This window comes from Oncorhynchus nerka, linkage group LG22, assembly GCF_034236695.1.
Source record: "Oncorhynchus nerka isolate Pitt River linkage group LG22, Oner_Uvic_2.0, whole genome shotgun sequence".
NCBI lineage: Eukaryota > Metazoa > Chordata > Actinopteri > Salmoniformes > Salmonidae > Oncorhynchus > Oncorhynchus nerka.
In genome coordinates, this window is record NC_088417.1 from 16,648,527 (window position 1) to 16,665,278 (window position 16,752).

Here is a 16,752-nt window from a genome sequence, read left to right on the forward strand (position 1 = left end):
ATTCTGGGGATTTTCATAAAAATGTAATCCAGAGGAAGGACTGTTAGTATGTAGCTCCATTTTGAGTCTCATAGTAAGGGGTCTGAATACTTGTGTAAATAAGGTATTTCTGTTTTCTTTTTTATACATTTGCACAAAAAAAATTAATTCAAACCTGTGTTTTCTTTGTCATTATGGGGTTTTGTGTGTAGATTGATGAGGATTTTTATTTATTTAATAGATTATAGAATAAGGCTGTAACGTAAGAAAATGTGGGGGAAAGGAAGGGGTCTAAATACATTTCGAATGCACTGTTTAGTTGTAAGCCTTTCTTAAGAAACATTTGAATTCATTAGATGATGATCTTATTGAAAATACTTTGATGGTTGACAATAAGAAACAGGAAACCATTTACTTTGAGCAAATCATTTTCATGTGGGTTATTTATGCATACGCTGACTCTCTAAATAGAGCTTTGGATGTGTTACACCATTTCCTTTGCTATTTTGAACTTTGTTTTGAACTTCAGTATGTCTGTTCTGTAGCATAAAATACAACCATTTAGGGGCTAAAGGTTCAGGGTAATGTTTCTACTCATGGGAGCCCTCTGATGAAGTCCACATGCTAACCGATGAACAGGAGAATGAAGGGATCGAGCAAATGGACTGAAAATGGGATTTTTCTCCAGGAGGTGACTGAAAGGCAGGCTCAAAACGACTGCTATTTTGTCCAATTCCAGCCTTAGAATGAATGTGGGATCTTATTTTCCAACTAAATGGAAAATTGCCACCAAATTGCATGCTCTTTGAGATGGACGACACAGCTTATCTTCACAAAATCATTTTCTGGTCCTTCCCAGGCTGTTCACAGGGTTTTGCTAAGTATTTACGACCTGCTTCGCAGATACCTTTGAACATCGTTTTCAGACACACAGGAGTGCAACAGGAATAAATTGTGCCCCTCCTCTCCCACAGATAGACAGGGAAATAGACTGAGCTAGTGAAGTTATGTCTTTCTTTGATGCTTTGAGATCACAAAGCCAGAGGCGGCGACTGTGAAGTGTGAATTCCATTGAGTGTAAATGACTTTGAATGTATAAAGAAATTGGTGACGTGTGACACAAGGACAATAAGACATGAAAATTGCATTGGTGTATTTTTGGTTTATTGCATTGACTCTGGCATTTGTGTCAAGGAAACACTGTACATTTCCTATTTCTTTGCAAAGGCATTCCAGACACAGTAGTTCTGGTTTGGCTTAGGTAGCGGTTAGGAACTAGGTTACATAGCTTGTTTTATGTTATTTGACAAGGAGATGAACTGATATTGGCTATAGGCTATCGGCTTTTTTTTTCACCTTTATTTAACCAGGTAGGCTAGTTGAGAACAAGTTCTCATTTGCAACTGCGACCTGGCCATCATAAAGCATAGCAGTGTGAACAGACAACACAGAGTTACACATGGAATAAACAATTAACAAGTCAATAACACAGTAAAAAAAAGAGAGTCTATATACATTGTGTGCAAAAGACAGGAGGTAGGCGAATAATTACAATTTTGCAGATTAACACTGGAGTGATAAATTATCAGAAGGTCATGTACAGGTAGAGATATTGGTGTGCAAAAGAGCAGAAAAGTAAATAAATAAAAACAGTATGGGGATGAGGTAGGTAAAAATGGGTGGGCTATTTACCGATAGACTATGTACAGCTGCAGCGATCGGTTAGCTGCTCAGATAGCAGATGTTTGAAGTTGGTGAGGGAGATAAAAGTCTCCAACTTCAGCGATTTTTGCAATTCGTTCCAGTCACAGGCAGCAGAGAACTGGAACGAAAGGCGGCCAAATGAGATGTTGGCTTTAGGGATGATCAGTGAGATGCACGTGCTACGGGTGGGTGTTGCCATCGTGACCAGTGAACTGAGATAAGGCGGAGCTTTACCTAGCATGGATTTGTAGATGACCTGGAGCCAGTGGGTCTGGCGACGAATATGTAGCGAGGGCCAGCCGACTAGAGCATACAGGTCACAGTGGTGGGTGGTATAAGGTGCTTTAGTGACAAAACGGATGGCACTGTGATAAACTGCATCCAGTTTGCTGAGTAGAGTGTTGGAAGCTATTTTGTAGATGACATTGCCGAAGTCGAGGATCGGTAGGATAGTCAGTTTTACTAGGGTAAGTTTGGCGGCGTGAGTGAAGGAGGCTTTGTTGCGGAATAGAAAGCCGACTCTAGATTTGATTTTCGATTGGAGATGTTTGATATGAGTCTGGAAGGAGAGTTTGCAGTCTAGCCAGACACCTAGGTACTTATAGATGTCCACATATTAATTAGCCTAGGCCTACAACATGTCAGTGAAGTCCCTTGATCATAGTTAACTAATGCTGTGATGGTACACTACATGACCAAAAGTATGTGGACACCCCTTCAAATGATTGGATTCAGCTATTTCAATAACACCCGTTACTGACAGGTGTATAAAATAGAGCACACAGCCATGCAATCTCCATAGACAAAGACTGGAAGTAGAGTGGCCGTACTGAAGAGTTCAGTGACTCTCAATGTGGCACCGTCATGGGATGCCTCCTTTCCAACAAGTCAGTTTGTCAAATTTCTACCCTGCTAGAGGTGCCACGGTCAATTGTAATTGATGTTATTCTGAAGTGTAAACGTCTAGAAGCAACAACAGCTCAGCCGCGAAATGGTAGGTCACACAAGCTCACAGAACAGGACCGCCATTCTGTGAGCTTGTTGCAACCGAGTGCTGTCCTCGGTTGCAACACTCATTACCGAGTTCCAAACTACCTCTGGAAGTAACGTCAGCACAATAACTGTTTGTCAGGAGCTTCATGAAATGGGTTTCCATGACCAAGCAGCCACACACAAGCCTAAGATCACCATGCGCAATGCCAAGTGTCGGCTGGAGGGGTGTAAAGCTTGCTGACATTGGACTCTGGAGAAGTGGAAACGCTTTCTCTGGCGTTATGAATCACACTTCACCATCTGGCAGTCCGATAGACGAATCTGAGTTTGGCGGATGCCAGGAGAACGCCACCTGCCGCAATGCATAGTGCCAACTATAAAGTTTGGTGGAGAAGGAATAATGGTCTGAGGCTGTTTTTCATGGTTGGGATTAGGCCCTTTAGTTCCAGTGAAGGGACATCTTAACGCTAGAGCATACAATGACATTCTAGTCGATTCTGTGCTTCTAACTTTGTGGGAACAATTTTGGAATGCTGTTCCAGCATGACAATGCCCGTGCACAAAGTAAAGGTCCATACAGAAATGGTTTGTTTAGATCGGTGTGGAAGAAGTTGACTGGCCTGCACAGAGCCCTGACCTCAACCCCATCAAACACCTTTGGGATGAATTGGAATGCCAACTGCGAGACATGCCAAATCGCCCAACATCAGTGCCTGACCTCACTAATGCTCTTGTGGCAGAATAGAAGCAAGTCCCCACAGCGATGTTCCAACATCTAGTCAAAAGCCTTCCCAGAAGAGTGGAGGCTGTTATAGCAGCAAGGGGGGACCAACTCCATATTAATGTCCATGATTTTGGAAGGAGATGTTCGATGAGCAGGTGTCCACATACATTTCACCATGTTAGAGTATGTATTCCTTCACCTATTTTATTTGATTGGATGTTAATTAGATTGCATGAATGCCATACACATATAAATATGACAAAAAAAACACTCACTACTAATCAGAGATGAACATATGTTTCTTCTTTCAGATAACCTTGCTGATCAATATCTTCAAGCAATTAAAAATGTTACTCTGTTTTGGCTGTTATCGCTTGGCACTGAAACACAATTAAACCTAATGACAGTCACATGTTGACTCAAGCGTGCAAAAGTGATGCGCTTGACAAATATATTTGCAAGTTAAATTAGGTTCTACCAATCAGCAACTTGTGGACAACTTCCACAAGAGAGCATACCCATGGAAACATTATACTAGGGGATCTACTCCACGCAGCAGTCGTGATCATGATTAAAAACATCAATAAATATCCTTGCAGCGTCAGAGCATCGTAGCCCCACTAGCATTTTGTATATTGATGTGTTTGGTTAGTCAGCTGTGACTTCCCGCTGGCTGTTTACAATACAATGTGTGTGTGTGTTACAATTGTGTGTTACAATTGAGTGCTACTGTGTAGGTGTTACAATGAGCGCAGGTCTATTATATTGGGTATTATGTAAAATCCCGAATCTGTTGTGGACACTCCAAAAGAGAGTGATGTTTGTCCTCTCATGCTGGCACAAAGTGGCCGATGTTATTGTTTAAAAGAGCCTCACTGAGCCTCAGTTGTTTGTTCTCCCTGCATGACACTCACCCAACCAAACATATTGGACTATATAGCTCATGATTATTGTTATTTTGCAGGATTGCCAGGCAAATGATTCACTAGTAGGCTACACCATTTGTATAAACTTGTTGATAAGGGATGTGTCTGGCTCTGATTGTGGGGTTGTTTACGTCACAGCCCACTAACTCTCCTCCCGCCTGCTGTGACCAGCCCTCGGCAGTGACCCCTGCGAAAGCACCCCCGTTTCGCCGGAGCACCGCCGGGATTGTGGGAAAACAGGTTGTTGGTTTTAATGAGGGTGTGTACTGGGCGGTGTGGTAAAAAGCCCCTGCTGCTCTTATCTAATGATGTCTGCCGCTCCATTCAATTGAGCAAAGGAGGTCACTAGAAGGCTTACCTCATAGACCAGACCACTCTATTCCATTAGAGCGTGTGTGTGTGTGGTTTGTAGTTTCTCTTAATTAAGACCTTAGCCAAAGGTACTAGCTACATACCATCTTCTCAGGTCTTTTTGCCCACCCCCACTGTAAACAAGTGTAAAAGTTATTAATCCAGCTATTGTGATGTTTTAGGCTTTTAATATCCTTTTCAAATAATTACTCCTAGCTTGGCTGTTGAGTTTGTTGTGTTTGTTGGAGCTGAACTGTAGAAATGTCCAACTTTCTTTCATCTTTGAGTGCGATTTTTGACAGGTGTGGTTGATGTAGACCTTGTTGTTGTTGTTGTTGTTGTTGCTGCTGTTCTAAAGTAAAATAGGGGGTGCTTATATGTGAGGTGTGAAATGGAAATGGGTTTTTGACTCCCCCTGAGACACCTTCAGAGAGTGGGGACTCGTTGTGGCTGCTGCTGCTGCAGCATAAGTCTTCTGGTGAAATACATTTCTTCACCAAATCCTCAATAATATGGGTTGTATAGTTTTTTGTGACAAAAAGGAAAAGGTTGAAAACCCTCTTCTCATTCAACTCACTCCATACCCTGCAGAGACCATTTATCAAATTCGATATTGATTACTTTTCAATTTAATTTTGCACTTAAAACAATATTAAACCTACTGTGTAACTTTACTTGTTTCATTGTTTCAAGTTTTCTCCTAAAACACAACTAATTTGAAATCATTTTTCTAGCAAAAAGCCTCTTGGCGCCGTTCCCCCACCAAAGTCACCAATGATCCAAAAGCTCAATTTTTATCTGTCACATTCATTTGCCAGTGATGGCTGCTGACTCCTTGCCTCATTAATAATCCCCCCTCCTCCACTCCTCCTCCTGCCTTTTGCTTGTGGCAATTCTCCTTGAGAATTCATGTTGTTGTTTCTGTAGTTCACACTCGTCCTTGACAGACCCATCAATTTGAGTTCTCTACCTTTCTTTCCTACTCCTTCCATTTATTTGATTCATTCTTCCATTGTTCTCTCTCACTTTCTGTCCTTTTCTTCCCCCCTACTCTTTATACTAGCAGACAGTATCACTCATTTCTCTCTCCCTTACCCCTTACCCACGTCTCGTTTATTTTTCCCATTCCTTCTTTTACTCTCCATCTTACGACTACAACCTTTCTCTTGTTCACTCTCCTCTCCTATTTTTCTCTCTACTTTCTTTCTCTGTCTCTGACCGTGTGTTTCTCTCTGTCTGTTTTGTGTTTCCAGGAGCTGGTGGGGAGTAACCCTCCTCAGAGGAACTGGAAGGGTATTGCGATCGCCCTGCTTGTCATTCTGGTCATCTGCTCCCTGATCGTCACCTCGGTCATCCTGCTGACACCAGGTACGTGGAGAGGAGAGAGGAGTGGAGGGGAATGGAGAGGGGAATGGAGAGGAGAGGAGATGGGAATGGAGAGGAGAGGAGATGGGAATGGAGCGGAGATGGGAATGGAGAGGAGAGGAGATGGAGATGGGAATGGAGAGGAGATGGGAATGGAGAGGAGAGGAGATGGGAATGGAGAGGAGATGGGAATGGAGAGGAGAGGAGATGGGAATGGAGAGGAGATGAGATGGGAATGGAGAGGAGATGGGAATGGAGAGGAGATGAGAATGGAGAGGAGAATGGAATGGAAAGGAAAGGAGAATGGAATGGAATGGAGAGGATATGGGAATGGAGAGGAGAATGGAATGGAATGGAAAGGAAAGGAGAATGGAGAGGAGAATGGAATGGAATGGAAAGGAAAGGAGAATGGAGAGGAGAATTGAATGGAATGGAGAGGAGAGGGGATGAGGCTGACACCAGGTACAAGGAGAGGGGAGGGAAGGGGAGGACAGGTTTGACACCAGGTGCGTGGAGAGGGGAGGGGCCAGGGTTGACACCAGGTATGTGGAGAGGAGAGAGGATGGGAGAAGAGGAGAGAGGGTTGACACCAGGTGTGGTGTGTGTGACTGAGAGGAGAGGGGAAGGGACAGGGTTGACCACGCACAAACAGGTTTAACATGCAGCGTGTGTCACATTATCTTCCAATGTCACAGAGTAGTGCACTCGTAGCTGCAGTGCAGTGGGCTTGTACTCTACCACAAACACGAAACATGTTCACTGCATGTAGATGGAGTCTTTTTTTCTGTTATGTGTTCTCACATGGGGCTCCCGAGTGGCACAGCGGAAATGTTTACTTACAAGCCCTTAACCAACAGTGCAGTTCAAGACGAGTTAAGAAAATATTTACAAAATAGACTAAAGTTAAAGTAACGTAATAACAATAACAATAACCATGCTATATAAAGGGGGTACCAGTACTGAGTCAGTGTGCGGGGTACTGGTTAGTTGAGGTCATTTGTAACTTGAAACTCTTGACCTGCTCCACTACAGCCCCATCAATGTTAATGGGGGCCTGTTCGGCCCTCCTTTTCCTGTGGTCCACGATCACCTCCTTTGTCTTGCTCACATTGAGGGAGAGGTTGTTGTCCTGGCAACACACTGCCTGTTCTCTGACCTTCTCCCTATATGCCGTCTCATCGTTGTCTGTGATCAGGCCTACCACTGTTGTGTCGTCAGCAAACTTAATGATAGTGTTGGAGACGTGTTTGGCCACGCAGTCGTGGGTGAAGAGGGAGTACAGGAGGGGACTAAGTACACACCCCTGAGGGGCCCCAGTGTTAAGGATCAGCGTGGCAGACATGCTGTTGCCTACTCTTACCACCTGGGGGCAGCCTGTCAGGATGTCCAGGATCCAGTTGCAGAGGGAGGTGTTTAGTCCCAGGGTCCTTAGCTTAGTGATGAGCTTTGTGGGCACTATGGTGTTGAACGCTGATCTGTAGTCAATGAACAGCATTCTCACATAGGTGTTCCTTTTGTCCAAGTGGGAAAGGGCAGTGTGGAGTGTGATTGAGATTGCGTCATCGGTGGATCTGTTGGGGCGTTATGCGAATTGGAGTGGGTCTAGGGTGGATGCTGTTGATGTGAGCCATGACCAGCCTTTCAAAGCACTTCATGGCTGCCGACGTGAGTGCTACGGGGCGATAATCATTTAAGCAGGTTACCTTCACTTCCTTGGGCACAGGGACTATGGTGGTCTGCTTGAAACATGTAGGTATTACAGACTCGGTCAGGGAGAGATTGAAAATGTCAGTGAAGACACTTGACAGTTGGTCTGCGCATGCTTTTAGTACCATTTCTGGTAATCTGTCTGGCCCAACGGCTTTGTGAATGTTAACCTGTTTAATGGTTTTGTTCACATCGGCTACCTAGAGCGTTATCACACGGTCATCCAGAACAGCTGGTTCTCTCGTGCATGCTTCGTCTGGTAGGCTCGCATCACTGGGCAGCTCGCGTCTGGGTTTCCCTTTGTAGTCTGTAATAGTTTTCAAGCCCTGCCACATCCGACGAGTGTCAGAGTCGGTGTAGTAGGATTCAATCTTAACCACTCTAGGGTATGTGGGACGCTAGCGTCCCACCTGGCCAACATCCAGTGAGATTGCAGAGTGGCAAATTCAAATACAGAAATAGTCATTGTAAAAATTCAGAAAATATACAACTATTTTACATAGGTTTAAAGATTAACTTCTAGGACCTCCCGAGTGGCGCAGTGGTTAAGGGCACTGTACTGCAGCGCCAGCTGTGCCATCAGAGACCCTGGGTTCGCGCCCAGGCTCTGTCGTAACCGACCGGGAGGTCCGTGGGGCAACGCACAATTGGCCTAGCGTCATCCGGGTTAGGGAGGGCTTGGTCGGTAGGGATGTCCTTGTCTCATCGCGCACCAGCAACTCCTGTGGCGGTCCGGGCGCAGTGTGTGCTAACCAAGGTTGCCAAGTACACAGTGTTTCCTCTGACACATTGGTGCGGCTGGCTTCCGGGTTGGATGCGCGCTGTGTTAAGAATGTGTGGGGATGTGGGGATGACGTCGGCTTGGTTGGGTTGTGTATCGGAGGACGCATGACTTTCAACCTTCGTCTCTCCCGTACGGGAGTTGTAGCGATGAGACAAAATAGTAGCTACTAAAAACAATTGGATACCATGAAATTGGGGAGAAAAAGGGGTAAAAAAATAAAAAAATATTAACTTCTTGTGAATCCAACCACGGAGTCAGATTTCAAACATGCTTTACGGCGAAAGCATACCTTACAATGATTTGAGAACATAGCCCAGCAGACAAATCAAGTCAGAAATAGAGATAAAATTAATCACTTACCTTTGATGAACTTCATATGTTTGCACTCAGAAGACATTCATTTATTCAATAAATGTTCCTTTTGTTCGATAAAGTCTCTCTTTATATACCCGAAAACCTCCGTTTTGTTTGCACGTTTTCTTCAGTAATCCACGCAGTCAAAAACAGGCAGACAAAAAAAGTCTAAATTGTATCCGTAAAGTTCATAGAAACATGTCAAACGATGTTTATATTCAATCCTCGGGTTGTTTCTAGTGGAAGGCATATGAAGTGCAATTTGAGTGCTAAGTTAATGGATACTGTAATTTCATTGAATAGAAAACTACAACAACAACAAAATAATCCTACTTCCTGAATGGATTTTTCTCAGGTTTTCGCCTGCCAAATCAGTTCTGTTATACTCACAGACATTATTTTAACAGTTTTGGAAACTTTATATCCAAATCTACTAATTATATGCACATCCTATCTTCTGAGCCTGAGTAGAAGGCAGTTTAATTTGGGCATGCTTTTCATCCAAAATTCCATGCTGCCCCCAATCCTAGAGAAGTTAATCCTGTATTGCGCTTTGCTTGTTTGATGGTTTGTCTGAGGCCATTGCAGGATTTCTTATAAGCGTCTGGGTTAGTCTCCCGCTCCTTGAAAGTGGCAGCTCTAGCCTTTAGCTCGATGCGGATGTTGCCTGTAATCCATGGCTTTTGGTTGGGATATGTACGTACGGTCACTGTGGGGATGACGTCGTCGATGCACTTATTGATGAAGCCGGTGACTGAGGTGGTGTACTCCTCAATGCCATTGGATGAATCCTGGAATATCTTCCAGTCTGTGCTTGCAAAACAGTCCTGTAGTGTAGCATCAGTGTCATCTGATCACTTCCATATTGAGCGAGTCACAGGTACTTCCTGCTTTAGTTTTTGCTTGTAGGGATCAGGAGGATAGAATTATGGTCAGATTTTCCAAATGGAGGGCGGTGGAGAGCTTTGTATGCATCTCTGTGTGTGTAATGAAGGTGGTCTAGGATTTTCTTTCCTCTGGTTGCACATGAGACATGCTGGTAAAGATTTGGTAAAACTGATTTAAGTTTGCCTGCATGAAAGTCCCCAGAAACTCGGAGCGCCGCTTCTGGGTGAGCAATAATATAGATGAGAACTCTCTTGGTAGAGAGTGTGGTCTACAGCTTATCATAAGGTACTCTCTCTCAGGTGAGCAATACCTCAAGACTTCTTTAATATTAGACATCGCACACCAGCTGTTATTGACAAATATGCACACACCCCCACCCATCATCTTACCAGACGTAGCTTCTCTGTTCTGCCGGTGCATGGGAAATCCCGCCAGGTCTATGTTATCCGTATCAACGTTCAGCCACGTCTATATGAAACATAAGATATTACAGTTTTTTATGTGCCGTTGATAGGATAATCTTAATCGTAGGTCGTTTTCGTTTTCCAATGATTGCACGTTAGCAAGAAGAACGGATGGCAGCCTATCGATAATTCTCTTATATTACGGCATACACGACATTACAGCTGGAACTTAATTTGGCCAAGGGAAATGGCTCAACAGAATGAAATCCTCAAAAACAGTTTTGAACAGGCCTATATTGTAGCTACTATCAACAAAGTTGATTGCCTACCGTAGACCTTCCCAACAGATGACAGCAATAGGCAAATGCTATTTATTTTACAACAGGCCTATAATAATAATAATTTTTACTATTAATGACTAAACAGTTGCTAATAAATACGAAAATAAATAAATGAAAGGTTGAAAATTGCATCAAACCTGAACAGTGACTTGCACACAGTCCATTTGGCTGTGCAATATTGTTGTCCATTACAATATTCTTCCGTAACTTTAGTTTTACTTCAATGAAAATAACTCCATCTTCACAATCAACAGTATCCTAGGCCAAGGCTCCTATTACTTGCTCTCTCTCTCTCTTTCTCTCTCCTCAGCAGCAGGTGCACGTGGGGTGAGCAGCTGGAACCAGAGTCAGCTGGACATGAGTTATACGTTTTATTGAGTTGCAATTAGCTGACATAGATAACAAGCTTGCACAGTTCTCATCAAACAAACATTAAATGATCAGAGAACAGGTCCAATCGGCTCATGTCTGTAAATCAATTTTAATTGCACATAACCGAGACTGTGGAAATTATATCAGAACAGACCCAGAGCCGAGACAAAAGTCCAAATTTAGGATCTTGGAATTTCGGGTCAGTTGGACCCGTGAAGACATTTAACACAGACACACATAGTGGCATTTATTTTCCATAGACCTCTTTCTTCTGAAGCTAGTCAGAATGTCCTTCAGATTGCAGTGCTAGCTGTGCCACTAGAGATTCTGGGTTCGCGTCCAGGCTCTGTTGCAACTGGCCGCGACTGGGAGACCCATGGCGCAGCACACAATTGGTCCAGCGTCGTCCGGGTTTGGGAAGGATTTGGCTGGCAGGGATATCCTTGTCCCATCAAGCACTAGCGACCCCTGTGGCATGCCGGGCACAGTGCACGCTGACACGGTCGCCAGGTGCACGGAGTTTCCTCCTACACATTGGTGTGCGGTATCCACTTGGTAGTTACAGTCTTGTCTCATCGCTGCAACTCCCGTATGGACTCGGAAGTGGCGAAGGTTGAGAGCCATGCATCCCCTGAAACACAACCCAACCAAGTTGCACTGCTTCTTGACACAATGCCCATTTAACCTGGAAGCCAGCCAATAAAATAAAACATTTAAACAATTTAAAAATCGGGGGATCACGTGACCTGACCCTTGAACGAGATGGCCGCATGAACTAAGAGCTCTGCACAAGTAGTCTCCTCACCTCCACTTCAAGTTTAACCTCTAGTGTCGAGCAATCCCGTATCCGGGAGCGTAATCATAGCCTCAAGCTCATTACCATAACGCAACATTAACTATTCATGAAAATCGCAAATGAAATGAAATAAATATATTGGCTCACAAGCTTAGCCTTTTGTTAACAACACTGTCATCTCAGATTTTCTAAATATGCTTTTCAACCATAGCTACACAAGCATTTGTGTAAGAGTATTGATAGCTAGCATAGCATTAAGCCTAGCATTCAGCAGGCAACATTTTCACAAAAACAAGAAAAGCATTCAAATAAAATAATTTACCTTTGAAGAACTTTGGATGTTTCCAATGAGGAGACTCTCAGTTAGATAGCAAATGTTCAGTTTTTCCAAAAAGATTACTTGTGTAGGAGAAATCGCTCCGTTTTGTTCATCACGTTTGGCTAAGAAAAAAATCTGAAAATGCAGTCTCTACTACGCCAAACTTTTTACCAAATTAACTCCAAAATATCGACAGAAACATGGCAAACGTTGTTTAGAATCAATCCTCAAGGTGTTTTTCACATATCTATTCGATGATAAATCATTCGTGGCAGCTGTGTTTCTCCTCGAAGCAAACGAAAAATACACGCAATAATTGCAACGGAGGACACCAAGCGGCCACCTGGTAGATGTAGTCTCTTAAGGTCAATCTTCCAATGATTTGCCTACAAATACGTCACAATGCTGTCGACACCTTGGGGAAACGACAGAAAGTCTAAGCTCATTCGTGACCCATACACAGCCATATAAGGAGACATTGGAACACAGCACATTCAAAAATAGGATTTTCCCCCAAAAAATGAATGACAAAGCTGTAAAACATTATTCTAAATATAAACCATCAACTTAATGAATACCATTGGTGTTTAATATGAAGGTTTTAGCATGAAATATCCTTTATATAAATTTACACACTTTTGTATTTATTTTACTATCTCAGTTGTCAGTGTTTTGGCGTCAAACTGGAGGCAATTGTGAAAAAAGTCAATAGTTGGAAGAATTGCCGAGTTAATAAAAAATCATGCAATTGTTGATCAGATTCTTTTTTATTATTAATAGGATATTTTCTCTTGAACCATAAGGCCTACTAGACACTCATGGGCAATATGGACGCAGATATAAACAATTAAAACTATACATTAATACATTTTTGAATAGTTATTCAAGTATATATTATCAAAGTTATAAATTACCAAAGTTCTGATAGATTGCCACAGATTTTCTGTTAATTACCAAAATTACGGAAGATCCGGTAACTTTGGTAAATTACCGGTAGCTTTGCAACCTTAAACATTACCATGTAGGCTTGCTTTGTTGTTTCTATTAATGTTTTGTCCATGTCGGCATATTTCCTACCAGAGATTTATCTGGTTTAGTATCCTGAAATACAGTAGTTCTTCAGTTCCCCCTCACCAGTTTTCATCCGATGCATGGGCCCACCAAATCAACTGTATCCAAGAGAAAGTGTGCATGAGTTATATGGCCTACCATGAAAGGCATAAAACACACAAGACATTCAACCTTCCATTAGCACAAATTTGATTCCATAGTAGTTTGCAGGTAACTGAGTCTGTAGTGACTTACCCAGTGGTAGATACAATAGACCAATTTAGGCTTCAGCACTAGAGTACTGTTCCAGATGCCAAAGGGTCTCATCACCTTGTCAGCTCCTACTGTAGGTATGAAATGTTCCCCCCTTTCTCTTAATTTCTCTTTTCATATTTTAGAGACAGCTGTGAGGGGAAATGTAGAGGTGAAAGTGACAGCCATCCGGGCAGACCTGAGGCTTGAACCTCCGTCTGGGGCAATGTGTTGTCCTGAGTTGGCAGCGCTAAACCAGATTCTGACACAAACTGTTCCCCTCTGCCGTTGCCTCTTCTGGTCTTAGACTCCCTCCCATTGTCTGTCCATTTGGGTTGCCAGTACCGGCCTGACTTCTAATCCCCCATTGCCTCCCTCCAAACTCCTACACAGTGTGCCCAATCATAACTTTTCACAAAGGGAATCCCACTTGGCTTTCACAGACTGCTCATTACTGGGAGTTTGGAGGGCTATTTGATCAAATGGTAAACATTTGATCAAATAAAAAAATCCATTGGTTAATAAAAATAGGCTTAAGGAGATTTAGTGGATTAATTAGCTATCCACAACAACCCAAAACAACAATTGGATGATGGGGCTGAGTGATTTCTCCGCTTTTTCTAATCTGCTTCTGGCTTCTTTAAAGTGATTCCTTGAAGACCAATACATGTGTGTTTGCTTTAACTGAGTTTGGTGTATTTATTAAGGATTAGGTTTTTCCAGGAGATGGGAGTCCAACTCCCTGGACATATTACACAACCTGCAGTCCAGTTGTGCAAATAATCCTGCAGCAAAATCACTACCTCCACCTCTTAACCTACCCCTCGTGATTCTGACACCATTCTGTACTGCTCAATGCAGTATATAGTCATTTAAACAAGGCATGTGGATCCATCTGTACACCAGACCCACATAAACAAATACTACAGCTGACTATAGAATCCTACAGTACTTACTATAGTATTCTGTAGTAAACTGTAGAAGATTGTAGCATACACAACTGTAGTATCCCTCTTACATGTGTAGTACTTACTATATAATATTGTAGTATACTGTAGAATACTATAGTAAATACTACAGTATTATCCACACAAAAAACACTGTAGTAAATATGACAGTAATGTCCGCAAAAACACAACACTTTTAAAACTAGTAAACACTACAGTATTCAATTTGCATATACCCTGCCCATTCTCCTCCCCCATATCCCAGGTTGCCCAACATAGAAACCTACATGCCAAGTTTAGACCATATATCTCTACAGGCATTAGACAAGAGCAAAACCTCTGAACTATCCGTTCAGACCCAAGTCCTACCTACCTACAGGTTATGGAAGTTGCGCTTTTTTAGTATTTCTCTAGTAGGTTTCCTCAAGGAGAAAGCCTCCACATCTATCAAATACAGTAAAACACAAATACTACAGTAATGTCTGCAAAAACACTACAGTATTGTCCTCAAAAACACTACAGTAAATACTACATTATACTACAGTCCACCAAAACACTACAGTAAATACTACAGTATACTACAGTCCACCAAAACACTACAATAAATACTACAGTCCACCAAAACACTACAGTAAATACTATAGTATACTACAGTCCACCAAAACTCTACAGTAAATACTACAATATACCACAGTCTGCAAAAACACTACATTAATTACTATAGTATCACGCCTGCTCCCGCTCTCCCTCTTTGGTGCTCAAGGGCGCCAGGCTGCCCTTCATAACACATACCTGTCACCATCATTACGTGCAGCTGCGCAATATTGAACTCACCTGGACTCCATTACCTTGTTGATTACACCCTCTATATCTGTGTGCTCCTCAGTTTGTTCCATGTCAGCATTGATTTTTCCCCTGTCCAGACGCTATTCCTGTTCTGTATTCTGTCTACCAGCGTCGATCCTTACATATATTATATACTACAGTTTTCTTTTACTACAATATTTGTACTATAGTTAACTGTAAACGCTATGGTATAGTACAGTATACTACAGCAAATAGTACAGTATTCACTGTAGTGTTTTTTCGGACATTAGACTTTCGTCTGCAAAAACACTACTGTGAATGTTATAGTATTTATACCATAGTGAACTATAGTATTTTTTCATGTGGGGAGTTTCCATAGAAGACATTATGAATGCTGTTATGACTTGAGCTGGCAGGTCTCCTCCCACTCACTAACAGAAGGTTGTTGATGAATGTTACCCTGCCAAACATCAGGGCAAAAAACTCTGGGTCCTGACAATCACTTAGTTTTCACTTTCTCAACTTCTCTCTTTACTCACAATGACTAGCTGCTTGCTCTTGTAGCTAAGTCACAGATGGATCCATCACTGGGATGGCACATTCTCTACCGGCCTATAATAGGTACTGTACTTCTTTCTGTCCCTGAACACTGACCCCTGCAATCATACAGAACTCAAGTGGCAGGCTGGCAAGATTGCCCATAAGGTGTTATTCTTTATGTTTGAAGGGAGGGAAATACATGGGTTTTCTGTGGTTTCAGTTGCCTTCCGTTTGTTAAAATGATTGGTGTGCAGTAATCGACAATCTATAATGTCATTTAAGCCTTGTCGTATCATTTTTGAATCCCAATATAGCTACAAGTTTTATTTCCTATCAAAGGAAAGCAGAATGTTTCTCTGACTCTTATAACACGATTAGCAACCCAAATCCCAACAGACCTCCAGTCTAAACCTTGAGAGGGCACACACACACACACACACACACACACACATGTTTGCACACACACAATAAACAGGCACACACATTGACATACACAGCGTACAATTTATGTACTATTTTACAATCCATGAACATTCTGCGACAGATGCAGTATGATTGGATTACAAGGACAACATTTTCCTTTTGTGTTGGTGTGACTGCGCGTTGGTGTGTGTTAATGAGGCAATATGCTTCTGAAATCCTGGGAGAGGGAACATGTGTGGCACAGAATGTTGTGTTCAGATTGGGTGTAACAGGCAGCCACGCCACGTTAGTTGTTGCCTCTCCAGAGACAACAGTGACTTTTAGAGGACTCACGTGTACATTGTCTCGGAACCTCCGCTCCGCTGTCTTAGGGTGTTTTCACACTTGGTCCCTTTCAGCCAATTTTTGAGAACTCAGTGCGGTTTGTGTAATTTTTTGTGCAGTGTGAACAGGAACTCAGACCCCTCAAAAGACCCCATGAAGCGAACCCGAACTGAGGCCATCTCGAGAGCAGTGGCGGTCAGTGCTACTTAAGATGAGGGAGGATTATTTTTTTACATGATCAGCATGGCCTTATTTCTATTACACCATAATGGATGACTCTCATTCATATTCCATTCACCCAGCTCAATGTAACATTGATAGGTTTAGGCGACTACATGATACTCAGATTTGACCTGTACCCATCATGAGGTTGCAACAACCTAGCCTATAAATTAAGGTTTA

The 16,752-nt window shown here is 42.6% G+C and overlaps 1 protein-coding gene and 1 non-coding gene across 4 annotated transcripts in view; both read left to right on the forward strand.

Moving 5' to 3' along the window:
* Positions 1–16,752, forward strand: part of dpp6a (dipeptidyl-peptidase 6a) — a 361,387-nt gene that overhangs the window by 265,845 nt on the left and 78,790 nt on the right. For all 3 annotated transcript variants that reach the window (XM_029626299.2, XM_029626302.2, XM_029626300.2), the window contains exon 2: positions 5,931–6,045. In XM_029626299.2, coding sequence (XP_029482159.1) covers positions 5,931–6,045 — 115 coding nt within the window. The remainder of the gene's footprint in view (positions 1–5,930; positions 6,046–16,752) is intronic.
* On the forward strand, positions 14,643–14,696 carry LOC115106056 (U7 small nuclear RNA). The gene has a single exon (XR_003859973.1). It is a non-coding gene; the product is annotated as a U7 small nuclear RNA (small nuclear RNA).